Source organism: Homalodisca vitripennis, chromosome 8 (genome assembly GCF_021130785.1).
Source record: "Homalodisca vitripennis isolate AUS2020 chromosome 8, UT_GWSS_2.1, whole genome shotgun sequence".
In the NCBI taxonomy this organism is placed as follows: domain Eukaryota; kingdom Metazoa; phylum Arthropoda; class Insecta; order Hemiptera; family Cicadellidae; genus Homalodisca; species Homalodisca vitripennis.
Window position 1 is genome coordinate 95,194,548 of NC_060214.1, and position 15,805 is coordinate 95,210,352.

General features: G+C 31.7%; 1 protein-coding gene across 2 annotated transcripts in view; it reads left to right on the forward strand.

Annotated features, from left to right (window-relative positions):
• The first annotated feature begins 4,221 nt into the window (after positions 1-4,221).
• Positions 4,222-15,805, forward strand: part of LOC124367772 (exportin-6-A) — a 44,152-nt gene continuing 32,568 nt past the window's right edge. The window contains exons 1-3 of one of the 2 annotated variants that reach the window (XM_046824876.1): positions 4,222-4,403; positions 14,365-14,568; positions 15,340-15,537. In XM_046824876.1, coding sequence (XP_046680832.1) covers positions 4,401-4,403; positions 14,365-14,568; positions 15,340-15,537 — 405 coding nt within the window. In that variant the 5' untranslated portion in view covers positions 4,222-4,400. Of the gene's footprint in view, positions 4,404-4,494; positions 4,755-14,364; positions 14,569-15,339; positions 15,538-15,805 lie in introns of those variants that run through there. The other variant, XM_046824875.1, reaches the window with a different exon arrangement.

The window sequence follows — 15,805 nt, forward strand, 5'->3', positions numbered from 1 at the left end:
CAAACTAACATATGATCGGAAGACCAAATACCTGTCAAATTACTTCTATTTACATTAATTAAATTTGTATAAATGGCAATAGCCGAATTTAATTTATTTCAATAAACATTGAATCGCAAAAAGTACTTGCTCCGCCGGGACTCGAACCCGGATCTCTCACTTGCCGGGTGAATGTGCTACCATTACACCACAGAGCCCTCACTTTTTACGATTCAATTATTTTGTATTTGGCCGTTTCTTTCACATATGTGTTTAAATAACCAAACTAACATATGATCGGAAGACCAAATACCTGTCAAATGACTTCTATTTATATATTCTATACTATCAGTCATCAAAACCAAAAATATACAAATTAAAACTGTTTAAAAATCAGACATTTATGTCTTCGTTATTTGTGTTGTCTTATAGGTACCATCTTGATAAATACCAGTTGGAGGAACATAAATACTTTTTATACAAAAAATATATTCAAAGATAGTAATAGTATGATTTGTGTTTCAGTTTCAGATGATTTAGGGTAAGAGGGGGGAATTGGGTAGGTGGGGTAATTGGGTGGTCAAATTTTATTTTATTTTTATTTTTATTTCTCAAATTTATAACTTTATCTTAACTATAATATAAGATTGGAAAGCTAAACTCTGCTAGAATGTGCCAGTTTTATTTCAGCTTTGTAGAATTAAACATTTAAAGGAGGGGAGTAGTCTTAGACATCTTTGTAATTTCATGAATCTGAAAGTGGTATCTCGACTTCAACAAACTTTAAAAAAAAATTATTATAACTTTTAGTACCGTAACGTGAAACTACTTTTGTTAAGTAGTTAAATAAAAAAAACACATTGAAAAACATGCCTAATGCTTTATTTGATAAAAGGAATAGCTCAAAATATTTTTGGCTGCCAAATGAAATTTAAAGGGCCAAAATCCCTCTTAAATTTACAATGTTTTGTGACCATTATTTAAAATTTTGCCTTTACACAAATATGTTTAGGTTTTATTTTTTTAAACAGTGTTACTTTACTCTTTGTGTTATGAATTTAAAGTCTCTAGGTCATAAGATTCAGTATTTGTTTGAAGATTTAAGATAATGTGTAAAGTTTCAAATATTTACTTTGTTACATTAATATTTGGATGAAAAAAAATTTTTGTCAGCAATAAAATTCACTAAACAGTTACTTGTACTTTCTCTTTCTACCACCCAAAAGACCATAAAATAAATGAAAAAAGCTCACTAAAAATATTTTAGACCTGTAAAAATGCTGCTTTTTGCACTATACAATTAGTGAAGTAGACATCTAGCAATAATAACAAGAAAGGAAGAGAAACCAGATAAATTTGTGAAACATACCTCCCAATTCCCCCATCTTACCCTATTTAAACAATGTTAAAATAGAGTATGCTCTATTTCTCCATTGAATTTTTTAATATTAATAACTAGATCAAACACTTTATGGAATTTTAATTACAATTTCATCATTATAAAATTTGATTTTTAAGTATTTGAAATATTAACCCATTCCAAAATGAAAGTATGGACCCAACTCTCTTTCTAAGGGTCCTGCTATTATTGATGAATCTATGTCATATTAAATTTATAAAACAAAACATCAAATGTTACTATATTTAAACATTACAAACATTCTTGTTACAATGTTTCCAAATTTCAAATATAAATTAAACTAGTTGAAAGTAATACTTTACACTTCAAATAAGAATAATTTCTTCTAATGACAGTAATAGATTGTCCAATAATTTTGTATGTTTTAAAATATTGTTGGATTAAAATGTTAAATACCTATCAATGTATTGTATGAAGACTGAATATACATGTATCATAGAAATTAGATTGTGTTATATAGGTAACTGTTTTCTAAAAATAAAAACATTTTCAGATTGTAATAAAATGGGTTACAACCAATTATATATTAGATAGGTGCTGATTGTTCCATATGTGTATTTCCTTTTATATTCAATTCTGTTTATTTATGACAGTGTTCTGTTTGTAATATATTGTGGAAATGTGCGTTCGTATATAACACTCAAATACTAACAGATACAGGTTCTCCCAACCAATGCTGGATCATTTATTTTTAAAAATCATAAAAATATGGAAATGTCATTGCAATACTAAGTTAAACATGTGATTTAACGCTGTTGGGGTACGCTACAAACAATACTAACACGGCTGAAAGACTATTCATATTACTCTAAAAGTAATAACATAAAACCTGAAACTTTTTACTGATATAAAACATATCATACATTTAAATACTCTTCAACTAAGTAATATGCCTGGTTTATAAAGTGGCATTTGAGTTACTTCTTAAACAATGGCAAAGAGTAACCATTTTCTAGCTTCCAGTAGTTTATTGTACAACTTTAATTTTAAATAATACACTCCTTGCTCATGCAGTGTTAGCCGATGGCACAGGATAATGTAATGTTTTATTTCTTGTGTTAAAAAAGATGGATTATATGATTTAGAAGGGAAAGCTTACTATTGGATTTATTTTAAACTTAATATTAAAAGATGTAAGGTTCAAAATATTATTGTTTTTATAATTTGATTTGCATGACTGTCGATATTTAAGTAAAAACACAATTCTTATGATGCGGTTTTGCAGTATAAAAACAATTTTGGAATTCACTAAATTCTTTCAGAATGCCACATTATATCTCAGATGTTAGTAAACTATGCATAATAAACGGATAACTGTTTCAAAATCTGTTACAGAGCTGATTGTTGTTAGCGCAGAACAAGCAGAATTTAGTTTTCTCAGTAGGTGTTCTACAAGGTCATTCAATTTTAGATGTCTGTGTAATTCTTTTTTTAAATTAAGAGGTCAATTCCCTTTCAAGCCCTATTCTGTCCATCCTAATAGACCAATGGCCTGTGTGAGGATCTTATAAAACAGAATAAGAGGAAGAGCTCCCCAAAATAATAGGGGGAGTATGAGGGTGTATGTGTGTTTTTGTCTACTATATGTTCACAAGACAGTATATTTGTGTGTTTCACAGTTATTTTTAAACATAGAAACAAATTCAAACAATAAAAATTATATGGATCTTAAAACATTTTGTACTAAATTCGAAATTTTCATCGTTTTATTAAATGGTTGGAATGCAAAAGTGAATTTTGTGTAAATTGTTCATAGTGCTACTTCAAAAGTAAGATTTTTCTCGTCTTTTTACTTTCCAGCAGTATCGTCATTTTCAATAATAATTAACCCAAAGAGTACCTCTATACAGGTAATTACTTTATCTGGCTAGCATTAATCAACTGACAAATAACATCAAGATACTACAAAAACTTCATGACTGGATAGCTCGACACGCTTTTAGAGTGTAGGTACAGTACAGTGAACAAGACAAAACGTAAATAATTGTAATACAATGTAGAATAGTACATGGCAATTTATAATCCAAATATTTTTAGTAAATGCAACATTCCCTTTTTAATTTTAAGTACCTGGTTTCCCCTTACTTTTCTTTGTAGACATTACTAATAATTAGGAATAAACGAAAGTAGAATCTTACTAAGCTATTTGCAGCAAAGTCTACATGATAAGATAAAATGTAGTGAATATAAAGAAGAAAAAATCCGACACAATCAGCACAAGAAGAAGAGCTTCTGAATATTTTATGTAGTATTGATTCTTTTATTTATTATAAATCCATCTTTAGCGTTTCCAATGGGCTTATTATACGTTTACGGTTGAAATAAAAAGTTAAAGAAATAAATACAGGGAAACAAATCCTATATTTGTAAACATAAGTCTATTTAACACGGTTTAAACTGTGGAAATAAATCAGACATAATGAAGATCAATTTGTGTAAATTGAATTTGTCTGTGAAATGGATATTACTTAAAAGCGTATGAATTGCTTAGAAATGTATTAACTAATGCAATGCATTTTTATTTATCGTCGAAGTATCTATACACGATAACAATGAAATACACACTTATTACAGTATATAACTCTTTCTAGACAATTTTAATCATACTCTTGAATTTAAAACCAAAAAAATAATAAAACAAGAAATATCTATTTTATTTAAGGATGTTTTCATTAAGAACAAATTTTGGCAGATGTAATATAAATATATATACATAAATATACGTAAAAGTAAAACATTTCGTATGCTAAAAATCGGTTTTTATTTTTATTTGATGTTGGTAGCAGTGGCTTATTGTTGATCAGCTATCAGCTTACAGCACAGCTCCTCCATATGTGAAGATTGTTCGAATGTTTTGGTAGTTCTTTTCTAACACTATTTCCCGTAATATTTACCTTTATTTCGTATATTTTATCGCAATCTGTAGCTAATTTAACGGAGAATTGAATTATTTAAGGGTTTCAAGTTAAAATATTAGTTTAGAAGAGGATGCGTTATTAATATGGTTAGTATAATCCAGTGGATATTGAGGTTATAAAAATCTTTTTCTGTGTTTTTCTTCTTGCCTTAAACAATGTTTTTATACGCATTTGAATGGGAAATAAACACAACAATTAACACTATTGTTTATATAAATTAAATACTTGTCTTTAGGCCTTATTTTTTGTATAATTAGAGGCAAATACTAATTATCATTGGAAATAAATTTGTGGTGGGCATCATGGATCAATATGAAGACAGTAGGAGGGTTAATCCTTGACAGTAGTATACTGCTATTGCTTTCACTTCATTTTCAAGTTACTTATGATTATCTGAAGTCATGATAACACTTTGGAGTGAAGTTTTCCCATCTAAGGTATTCTTTTTATAGTTTATAATAATTATTATGGTCTGGAATATTACTGATAAATCTCAAGAATCCTTGATGTACTAATCATTTGTTTGTCTTACACAGCCTAATAGTTACTAATAGATTGCTGAATTTAGATCCTAAAAGTTGGTTCAAAGGTATATTTAATTAAATTTATTCAATTATTGGTTATCAATAAAAATATACTATAAAGGCTTTAAGTGTTTGTGTGTTTTTAGAAATGAGCTTATGTTTAAAAACAATGTAACGCATTGAATTATTTTTTTAGACAGTGGACTGTAAGTCACATTTAAATCTTTTCTATATAACGTTGTTCTATATCTTTGTGTTTACAGTCTACTTATTTAAAAATGTAGAGATGCAGTATAATAAGCGGCCTTCACCACAATTGAATTATTGATAGTCATGCTTATCTAAACTACCAAAATAATAGTATTGAACGAATTATGTTATGGGTAGACTATTTCAAATTACAGTATAGTTCAGCTGTTTTTATATCCAAAAAAAGTAATAATTTAATGATTAATAAAAAACTATCCAGGCTACCTAGATGTGTATTTATAAAATGTGACAGAAAAAACAGTGTAACATTATAGTGACTTACTATTTGTAAGAATAAACAAGTCTGACAGCTTGTGACACAAATAAAAAGTTTGCATCACTATTGTATTTGCTGTCATTACTCAAATACCATACAAATGATTTTTACTTTGTTTGAATTAATTTGGAACAATAATGCCATTCAATACATTAAATAAAGCAGTCAATGAATTGCTGGTAACTAATTATAATTAAAATGTTTTTGTATTCAATAGTTTAGGTATCAAATTTGGTTGAACAATCAAATCATAGTACCAAATTGTCAGTTACAACTTATCGATAATTTTGTACCCTAATTTAATGGTGGTGGAGACCACTTACTATACCGCAGCCGATCATATCCACAGAATATTATGTTATTCAGAAAATGAAAGGTGTCTTAAACATTAGCCTACTGTAAGTATTTTTCTGTTTTCCAAATATTTACTGTCCAAAAACTAACTAAAAAGTATTTTAATAATTGTACTAAACAAATTCTCTTACTTTTTGAAGCTTAAAACTCCACATGTTAACCATACTTTATGTCCTGTTTCCATTTATTGTGTAAACTTTCCAAAATAAAAAGACAAAAATAATCAGCCTTTAAAAATAACGTGGCAAAATTAAAGTAAATGCTATTATGTAATGACTGACCTTTGCAAATTAATGTCAATAAAGCATAAGTAATCTACTTCACTGTGCTACTTTTAAATATGACTTGAATACTAAACTCATAGTAAGAGTAACTTTTTGGTAGCCCATTTATGTTATAATAAATTTACTCAAATTTCAATGCTATATCAAATCTAATAAAAAAGCTTTAGATGCACGAGTATTCGCTATCTCCTTGCCAAAAAGTAGTCTTGTAAACGTTTTAAGTAAGTTAGGCCAAAAATAAATTGTTTGGAAATAACTAACTTATATATATTGGCTTAGAAGGACCTCCCACTTATTTTCAAAATTAAATTTAAATTACCAAAATAATATATGATTTTTAGGTATACCTGTCATGTACAATTCTTTGATACTTTAATGTTTATTTCATCACTTTAATTTTTTTTTATCTCAAGCGAAGGCTCATCTGCTGTTTGGTTGAATCTTCTGTTTTTAAGTGGGAATTTCTCCATGTTCATTCACACATTAATAGTCTAATGGATTGCAATACAGCATTAAAATTTTACAGATTTTCTTCGCACAAGGAGCACCCCAATCAATTTAGTAAGTAGTATGTATTAGTTCGAAGGAAATGATACTTGTTAAAGGAAAAAGGGTTCCATGACAAGATTGGTTGGTTATATTTTATAGTATTACAAGATTAGTAACCCACCTCTTTTCTTATGTTTTTTAACATTAGAGTTAGAACATTGAAAACTTTGTACAACATTAAACAAAACAAAAAGTTTGCCATTTAATGAAAGATTACCTGTAACACACTGTTGTAATAAAATATCAGATAGGTTTAATTGACAGAGGGCAGTATATTACTTCAAACAATATTCAGTTTTATATTTTTATTATTGATCGACACAAGGGCTATCCAGAAAGTAGATTATGTTTTGATATAAACAAAACACAAAGTACAAGTAAATATTGTATTATATACATTTGAAATTGATATTAAATGCTATTTTTCAACAGAGCCACCATAAAAATTTAGGCAATTATCATAGCGGTGAACTAGTTTTTATATTCCAGCGTTATAAAATTCTGCCATCTGAGACTTCAACCAGGTAGTCACACCCTCCTGCAGTTCCATATTGTCATCAAAGCGCTGTGTTGCAGGCCAGGTCTTCATTATTGGAAACAGTGGTTGTCATGGGTGCAAGGTCTGGACTGTGCGGATGTGGAAACACTTCCTTCTTAAAACCATCCTGGACTTCTCGAGTCTGATTTGCCGTGTGTGGTCGGTACCCATCTTGCACCAAATGTTTGGTAACCTAACTTTGTGTTTAACAATTTCGGGTAACAAACTCCTTGAAATTTGAGAAAAACTAAGTGAGAGTTCTGTTATTGTAAATTGACGGTCTTCTTCAATCTTTTCATCGACTTTAGAGAGAATTTCATCAGTCACAATGCGTGGCAGTCTACTTCGTTCATCATCATGCACATTAGTTCGGCCATTTTAAAATCTAATGCACCACTGACGCACTCCACGTTCAGTAATCACATCGTTCCCATAAACTTGACAGAGTTGGCGATAAATCTCAATTGGTTTATTGTGCTTATCTAACAAAAAATGTTATTACTGACCGCAATTCACAACTAGTGGGATATATAGTTACGTCACACATTTTAAACTGCTATTGTAAAACAACAAGGAGCGACAGTAACCTCAGCACGGCTGGGTAGCCACTGAATGGAAAAACACCCTGACATAAAAATTCTGTGATAGTCCCGTCCTTAGCGGCTACAGAGCGAAACGTAATCTACTTTCTGGATAGCCCTCGTAAAATTTAAAAGTCCAAACCCAATTTTGTTAATCAACACAGAGGCCCATAAACCCTTCAGATGTGGCCAAAATTACTATTTACTGAGGAAACTTAAAAAAAAACTATTTGCTGATTATAGGTATATAATAAAATTATTTATATTAGAAAGCTAAAATCAATAATTTAAATTTAACACAATATGTGCAAAATTATATGATTTATACTCTTATATTTACAAAATGAGACTTATTTGAAATCACTCAATCTCATACTCACATAACTCTTCACTTACAGAGTCATTCTTTCAATATCCCACGGCTTCCTTTACCTCAGGTTATTTTAATAGGTCCATTACTTCAGTTGGGATGCCTTACTACAAGTTTTCAGTCCAGTGATGACATGATATGAAGATACAAGAAGAACATGAAGATGTTCTTCAATAGTTTTAATTCCAAACGTCTTCCTCATATGGGAGCTCTTGTTCATTTTCAAGTCTTTATTACGGCATTCCTGAGCCTCTTCAGAGAGATAGTCAATTAGTAAAAGAGCATGCGTGGTTAATGATATCTGCCCTGTGGATAAGCAACTTGTGTACGGTCACTGGTTGAAGAATATTTGTGAACATATATCAAGAAAAAATTCACAAAGTGTTGATATGACAAAATATTTCATGACGGTATTGCACTAATACTATGTCATTGAAAGACATTAAAATGTCGCTCTCTAGACACTTGCATTTATATTTTGATGTTTTATCATGGCTTAAGAAAAGCTGACTTCGCTTTTTTTTTGCATGTATGACCTGAAAAAAAAACAAGATATTTGTGGAATTTTTTTTTAGTGCAGTATATTTAAAATTTAAACATATATTATAGCCATTCAATTGAACCAAGTTAATAGTGATACTGGAAAGAAGCTTTACTCCAATGTCTACCAAAATTCATTTTATCATTACTAAATTTCTGATAAAATAAATTTTGTATTAAGGCTTTTTGAAATATAAGCTTTTGGGTCATTTTAGTTTTTTAAATTAATAATTAAGCACCTAGCAGCCACTGGCTAGAATTTTAATTAATTTATATAATAAAGCTGTGAACATTCCATTATCTGAAATGTAGGTGTACTGTAAAACATACACATATACAGTGTAAACAAACACAAAGATACGGAACTGATGATGCATGTGGTAGTTCTTAACTTTACTTGTATGGTCCATTATACTATTGGTAAAAAAATATACAAAACTCCAATAAAAATGTAAAAGAAAAGGCATGGCAAATGGACACATACTGTCTCCACCTTTGACAGAACTGGAATGATCAACTTTATATGTCTATAGATAATAGATAAAAATACAATTAGTAGTTTATCTCATTACTAATTTTTATCTAATGTTTGCCGTACAATTGGCTCTCTCATCGTATCTTAAAGATAGAGAACAATGCATACGGATTGCAAATGCTCTGTCTAACAGGGTCAATATGCCCTATGGTGTCCCTCAGGGATTAATATTAGGGCCAGTTATCTTCCTTATTTATGTCAACAAGTTGAATACATCAATCCAGAATGGAAAGGTGATTAAATATGCCGATGACATGACTCTGTATTAAATCGAAATCTAAAAATGATCTTGAAGTGAAATCATGTATCGATTTAAATTCATGCACCAAATACAATTCAATTTGAAAACAAACAGCTCAAAATCAAACTCAATAAATTTTTGCCTTCGGCATGGACAAGAACTGTATGTATGTATCGTCACGCAGTAATGATGAACGATGTTCTCTTGGAAGAGGTCGAATCCGTTAAGTTCCTTGGAATGTACCTTGATCGAGGGCTGACATTGACAGCATCTGTTCCAAGGTTGCTTCTGGCATTTATGTTTTGTGTAACCTTGCAAAATTCTGTTCTATTTATGTATTAAAAATGGCCTACTTTGGCCTGATACATCCATATTTGTCTTACAGTTCGAGACTGTGGGGCAGCTGTTCAAAATACAAACTCGAAAGAGTATTTAGAGGTCAAAAGAAAGCTGTCAGAATTCTTTACAAATTGAACTTCAGAGAGTCGTATAAAGATGTCTTAAGGGATATTGGATTGTTAACTTTACCCTGTCTCTATATTCTCGACATCGTTCTATACTGCGACTCAAATGCGAGTTGGTCCAAGGCAGTGACGTCCACCAATATGAGACAAGATGCAGGGACAACTTTCGGATTGTACATCATGAACAACAGCATTTGAGCACTTGCCGTCCCAAGTTGGTGTGAAACTGATAAACAAGCTGCCTGAAGGAATTAAACATCTCAGTGATTCTAAACTATTCAAATCTCGATTAAAACACCTCCTGGTGTTAAAGGCGTTTTACTCCGTTGAAGAGTTCATGTTGAATTGCTCGGATGAAAATTATTTAAAAAATATTGAAAAACAAGATTAAAATAAAAACCTCAGTTCTGTTATACAATTGAATTACTATAACTGCAATAGAATCAATGCAAATGTATATAATGATGAATGTACCTGACGCATGCATGCAATCTTGTAATTGTTGTCGCAATAAAGATTATTATTATCTTCTCAGTATTCTTTAAACCTTTGCCTATCACATTCTACATGCATCTCAGGCCTTATTTATGCCAGACAATGGTACTTTAATACTCTCCCGAGGCCACTTTTTTGGAAGAGTTTTTCCTATCGTGGACATAAAAAACCTACGTAGTCAGAAAGGAATGAACTGTATTTGACTTACTGTGAAAATGTAATGACATTATGACGATTGTTTTTTCTTGTTTTCTACTTCCCAAAAGGAAGCAATGTTGGTGAGAAAGGCGAGAAGGACAGGTCACTCTGTCCTTATCTACTATTTATTGTTAGGCTATAATAAATAGGTACATATGTACTTATTATAAATATAAAAAGTTAAAGTTAACATATACGAGCCCTTGTGATCTGAGCTTGAATATAGGTACTATTAAACTTTCCGACATTAGATCACATTGGGGCAATCTGGCACGTGATCTGAGGTTGGAAAAGTACCGATCGGATATTTTCCTGGACATAAGTGTGGGCTTCAGTGGCACCACCTCGCTCTTGTGGCGGAAAAAGAAAACACTCCTCGAGGTAGTACACAAATTCAACAAGTACAGATCACTTGAGCACTCGTAAAGGTTTTCTTTAACTTTTGTAACATGTTTATGATAACGCAATCCAAACCTACTTATATCATCACGTAATAACAAATATGTACAGATTGGCCATACTGGTATACTTCCAGCTTTTGCAATCTTTTTTCCATATAAAATATTTCTAGTGCCGTAGTGTAGTTTGCCTTATTGTCCCGATGATCAATACACATGTAAGACTGAGAAGCCTACTACGATAAAAAAACATCTACTACTGATATAAGGTGGAAATACATACTAAGTTTATGTAGCGTTTCAAAATAATCGTATATAAGTGGGTGTGATTTGGAGAACCCCGACCGCCGCCACTCCGCGCTTCTGTCAGGTATAAAGTAACTGGGTAGGGAGTATCACACAAAATTATGTAATTGTGAATAAAATTAATTCAAACCCAATTACAAACTTGTATTTAGCAATTTTATAGTCATGAAAAGTAATCACTGGATCCTCTAGGCAGTGCTTTAGCGAGTAAAATGATATTAAAATCGTACACACTGATTAAAAAAGGTCAGAACGACTGTTTGAAATTAACATTGCATGGGACTAAACTCTTGACCGTCAGGAGGTACTGCACTCTCTTAAGGGCAGTATAGATAGATATTTCAATGCCATCAAGTGTCCTTCCATTTAGAAGCAGATCGACATAGAGCAAGGGTGTGCAATATTCATCTAGATACTGATATCGTTGGTGAATAAGATGAAAAGAACTGGCCCCATTACAGATCCCTGTGGCACTCTTCTGTCTGAAGGTAAAGAGTCATATCTGGCTTCTGACGTAACATCCTGACTTGTATGTCTAATTTCCTCTACTTGTCTTCTTCCTTGCATATAACTCTCAAACCATTATTTGCAGTGGTGTTTACACCCAGACTTTCCAGTTGTTCTATAATAAGACTGTGACTTAGGCAGCCAAAAGCTTTTCTGAAGTCCAGAAGTATTGGTGTTTGAAGCTCGCCTTCCTCAAGATTATCAATAACAGTCTCTATCGGCTTGATTATTGCAGTAGTTGTTGATTTCCCAGTTTGAAAACCATGTTAGCTGTTTGTTGTTAGCAAGTTGTACTAGAAACAGAGATTTAGAAACCTTTTGAGGACAATCTTTTCATTTTTTTTTTTTAAAGTTGAGAGAAGTGAAATTGGCCTGTAGTTAGTAAGTATTGTTTATCACCACCTTTATATTTTGGATAGACTTTTGACACATTCATTCCGGATGGAAACTTTCTTTCTCAAATGATTTGTTAAAAATTAAAACTAAGGGAGGTGTTAGTTCATTCATAAACAGTTTTAAAATTTTAGAGGACATTTCATCAATTCCAGCAAAATTTTTGTTCTTTAATTTTGATATCACAGATATTACTCCTCTTTTAGTTGTTTTTGAAACAAAGGAACAATGTTGCTTGATATTTATTGGAAATGGCAAAATGGTAATTGAAGCAGTTTGCCACTTTTCATGGATTGTTTATTAGTTCCTCCCCCCACCTTTAATGTAAACACAGGGTAACCTTTCTTTTTATTCCATACAGAATTTATAATTTGCTATACAGTTTGCAACTTGTTTTCGGTCCTTTCAATGGAATCGGAAGATGTCTTCTTTCTTAAAGCCTTCAGCCTCTGGTCATAGTTTTTCTTAAATTGAACTGTGTTTTCTTTATTCCTGAGGTTTCCTGTTTGCCCGTATTTGTTCTGTGTAGTTATAGAGGAATTTTTTAATGTACAAGCTTCTTGGTCTGCAATGTTCATTGGTTTTTGTTTATTTTTAAACTTTTGAGCTTTTAAGGGACATGTTGAATTGCTAGCTTGGGTAACAATATTAACGAAGGAGCATTATTGTAGGTTTGGCAGTATTGTTGTAGTCCTCTTCTGCAGATGAAGCACAAGTAACATTTTCCCATTCTTCTCCTGAAAGAAGCATTTTAAGATCCTTGAGGTTTTGTGGTTGAAGGTCACGGTGCAGTGTTTGGTCTTTGAGTTAAGCTTCCTAGGTTAAAAGTCCATATCTGAGCCGTGGGGTCCGTAAATTTTGCAGTTAAAACATAAGTATTTACTTCATTTGTAGAGATGTTTGTGCAGATGGAGTCTATGGAGGATTCAGATTCCTGTGTTATTTGTGTGGGTGGTAGGTTGATGCGCTGGATTGCATGAGATGCCAGAGTTTCGTTAAGTTTAGTTTTTTTATCTGGTTTTAGTATGTCTAAATTTATATCTTATACATAAGTCTTTTGCCAAAATAGAAACTCGCCAAACTATGTTGTAAAATAAAAATCCGTATCTTGAATAAAGCAGCAGCAGTCATGAACAGATGACTAGATTGTAGCTGAAGAGATGTGGAAGACAGTGGTACTGACATCAAACTTAATAAAAATATTCAACTTCAATAATGGAGCCAGAAAATTACGTATTATATGAAATGTTCATCATTTGTGCTGCTATGATAAATGATTTTGGATTTTTTAACCATAGGTTTATACTTTATTATAAAGCTGTCCATTGTGTATCTCAAGTATCTTATATCAAATACTCGATATGGTACTGAATTCAAAGAATATTTATTGCATCATAATCTATATTTGGATGGGAATAAAAAAATCTTTCAAAAGATTCCCCATGAGTCTTTTACCAATGGGGAACATATACAAAGGACTTGCCACCAGTCTTTAGCGTTAAGTCCGTAGGCGGAAAGTTCAAGTATAATAGAATTTTTACCCATGCCTATGCCTTGTTAACACATTGTGGCAGCCACCTTATGGTGCAGAGGCTTAGTTCTACGTTCATTGTTACTCAGTACAGACTAGTAATGAAGGTGTTATACAGATATGATACAGACATGTATTATAGCTAGATATGTATTTTACAGTAATTTAATACGTTCTCTGCAGCAGGCACCTTACAGCCCAGAGACGTAGTACTATGTTTGGTGTCACTCAGTATAGATTAGCAGTGAAGGTGTTAAGACATTAATATGCAGAAACTAATATTGGAATAGCCGCACAATAAAGAAATACGTATTATCAAATTCTAAAACCATGAAACGGTGTCTGGTAGAGACGTGTACTTGGGGTTTTTAAAAACTGTAAATGAATTGTTTTAGCCTAAAAATTTGTATATGAGAAAGAAACCTCATAAGAATTGTCATTATTATATATGAATAAATTGAAAAAAAATTTAATTTGGTAAGAAGTGGTCTACCTACAAAGTAAGAATGAGAATATAAGAATAGGAATACATTTATTTTTCTGAGTTTTCAACTAACTTTAAAGTAAATATTAAAAAATGTTTTTAATTTATTGGCCATTGTCATAATCTGCTAGGCTGGCTTAAAGACATTATACCACAAAAAGTAGCCTACTTTCATATCTCTTCTCCAATAATGCGAGCAATGTTTCCAACATTTGTTATCTGTTTCTAGGACGATTGTAGAAGCTCGTTGGAGGCACTAGAGAAGCTGTTGAACGAGTTTTTCAGTCCTGGGACATCTAACGACAGGCAGCGAGAGCTAGAAAATGTCCTAAGTACATTCTCTGGCCGACCTGAGTCATGGCGGCTGTGTCTCCAGTTTCTCACGCTGACAAGCAACCAGTATGTGGCTATGTACTGTCTCGCCACCATTGAGGTACAGTCAAGTTTTAGTGTATGGAGTGTTCATACATATGTACTAACTGTAAATACATTGATCACTGGTATTCCATGTGTCGCTTTGTAGGTATAAGTACTGTTGTACTGCTTGAAAACTGGCTCAAAATTTACAGCCCTCAAGGAAATGGCTTATTCAAATTTGGTTGTTATTATTTGCTCAAAATTATTTCATATTGAGTAGTGTACTGTTTAATAGCATAATTATGCCACTGTGAAACATTTATAATACTTTTAAAACATTACAGATGTTAAAGAATACTATTTCTTAACTATTTGTACCTTAGTGAGCATTTGGTGAAAATTTGACTAAAATAATTTAAACCCTATTTGAACTAGCTGCACAAAAGTATTATCAAACTGTACTCTTTTAAAAGTTTTTTTTAATTGAATATTTTTTTTATTTTTAAATATAAAGTTCTACCTTAATAAGGTAGTAAAGTATAAGATGTTAATAAATATTGATTACAATCTTAAAACACATTTTTAATAAATGTTGTTATGCTTAAAAGCATAAAAAATGCAATAATAATGCTACCATAGTATAATATTTCTCAAAGACATGTTTAGCTTACAAATCACAAAATGACTACGTAATCTCGCAGTATTCTCGCTAGTCATTTTGAGAAAGACGGAGAGAAATCAACAAACGAAACTGTCCAGATAGTTATAGTAGTAGTCCAATAAAATTATAATGTAGTTTTTGACCTTTGGAAATATCACAATTTGGTGTATTAACTATTGCCCACAGTCTGTGATCACCAAGCGATGGCTGGTGCTGATGACGGAGGAAAAATCCGAGCTGACAACGTTGTTGTACAAACACCTCTTGGCACGGCACGCAGAGTTCCCGCACTTCATACGCAACAAACTACTGAAGCTGATTGTTGACATTGCGCGGTACGACTGGCCTCACTTCTACCCGGACTTCTTCATGAATATTTGCAAAGTGAGTGGAATTATACTTGGACATTTTCATGTCAGTCAGTCTTTGTTTATCAAAATTATATATATATATATATATATATGTGTGTGTGTGTGTGTGTGTGTGTGTGCGCGTGCGCACGCGTACGTGCGTGTGTGTATTTACCTAACTGTGGTAATCAAAATGTGTTCCTTGAATATATTTTAATTTTTGTGAGTTAAAGGAAACATATAGAAAATCTGAGTATGCATATATGTATATGTTACTGAATACATTAGAAATAACTCTAAAT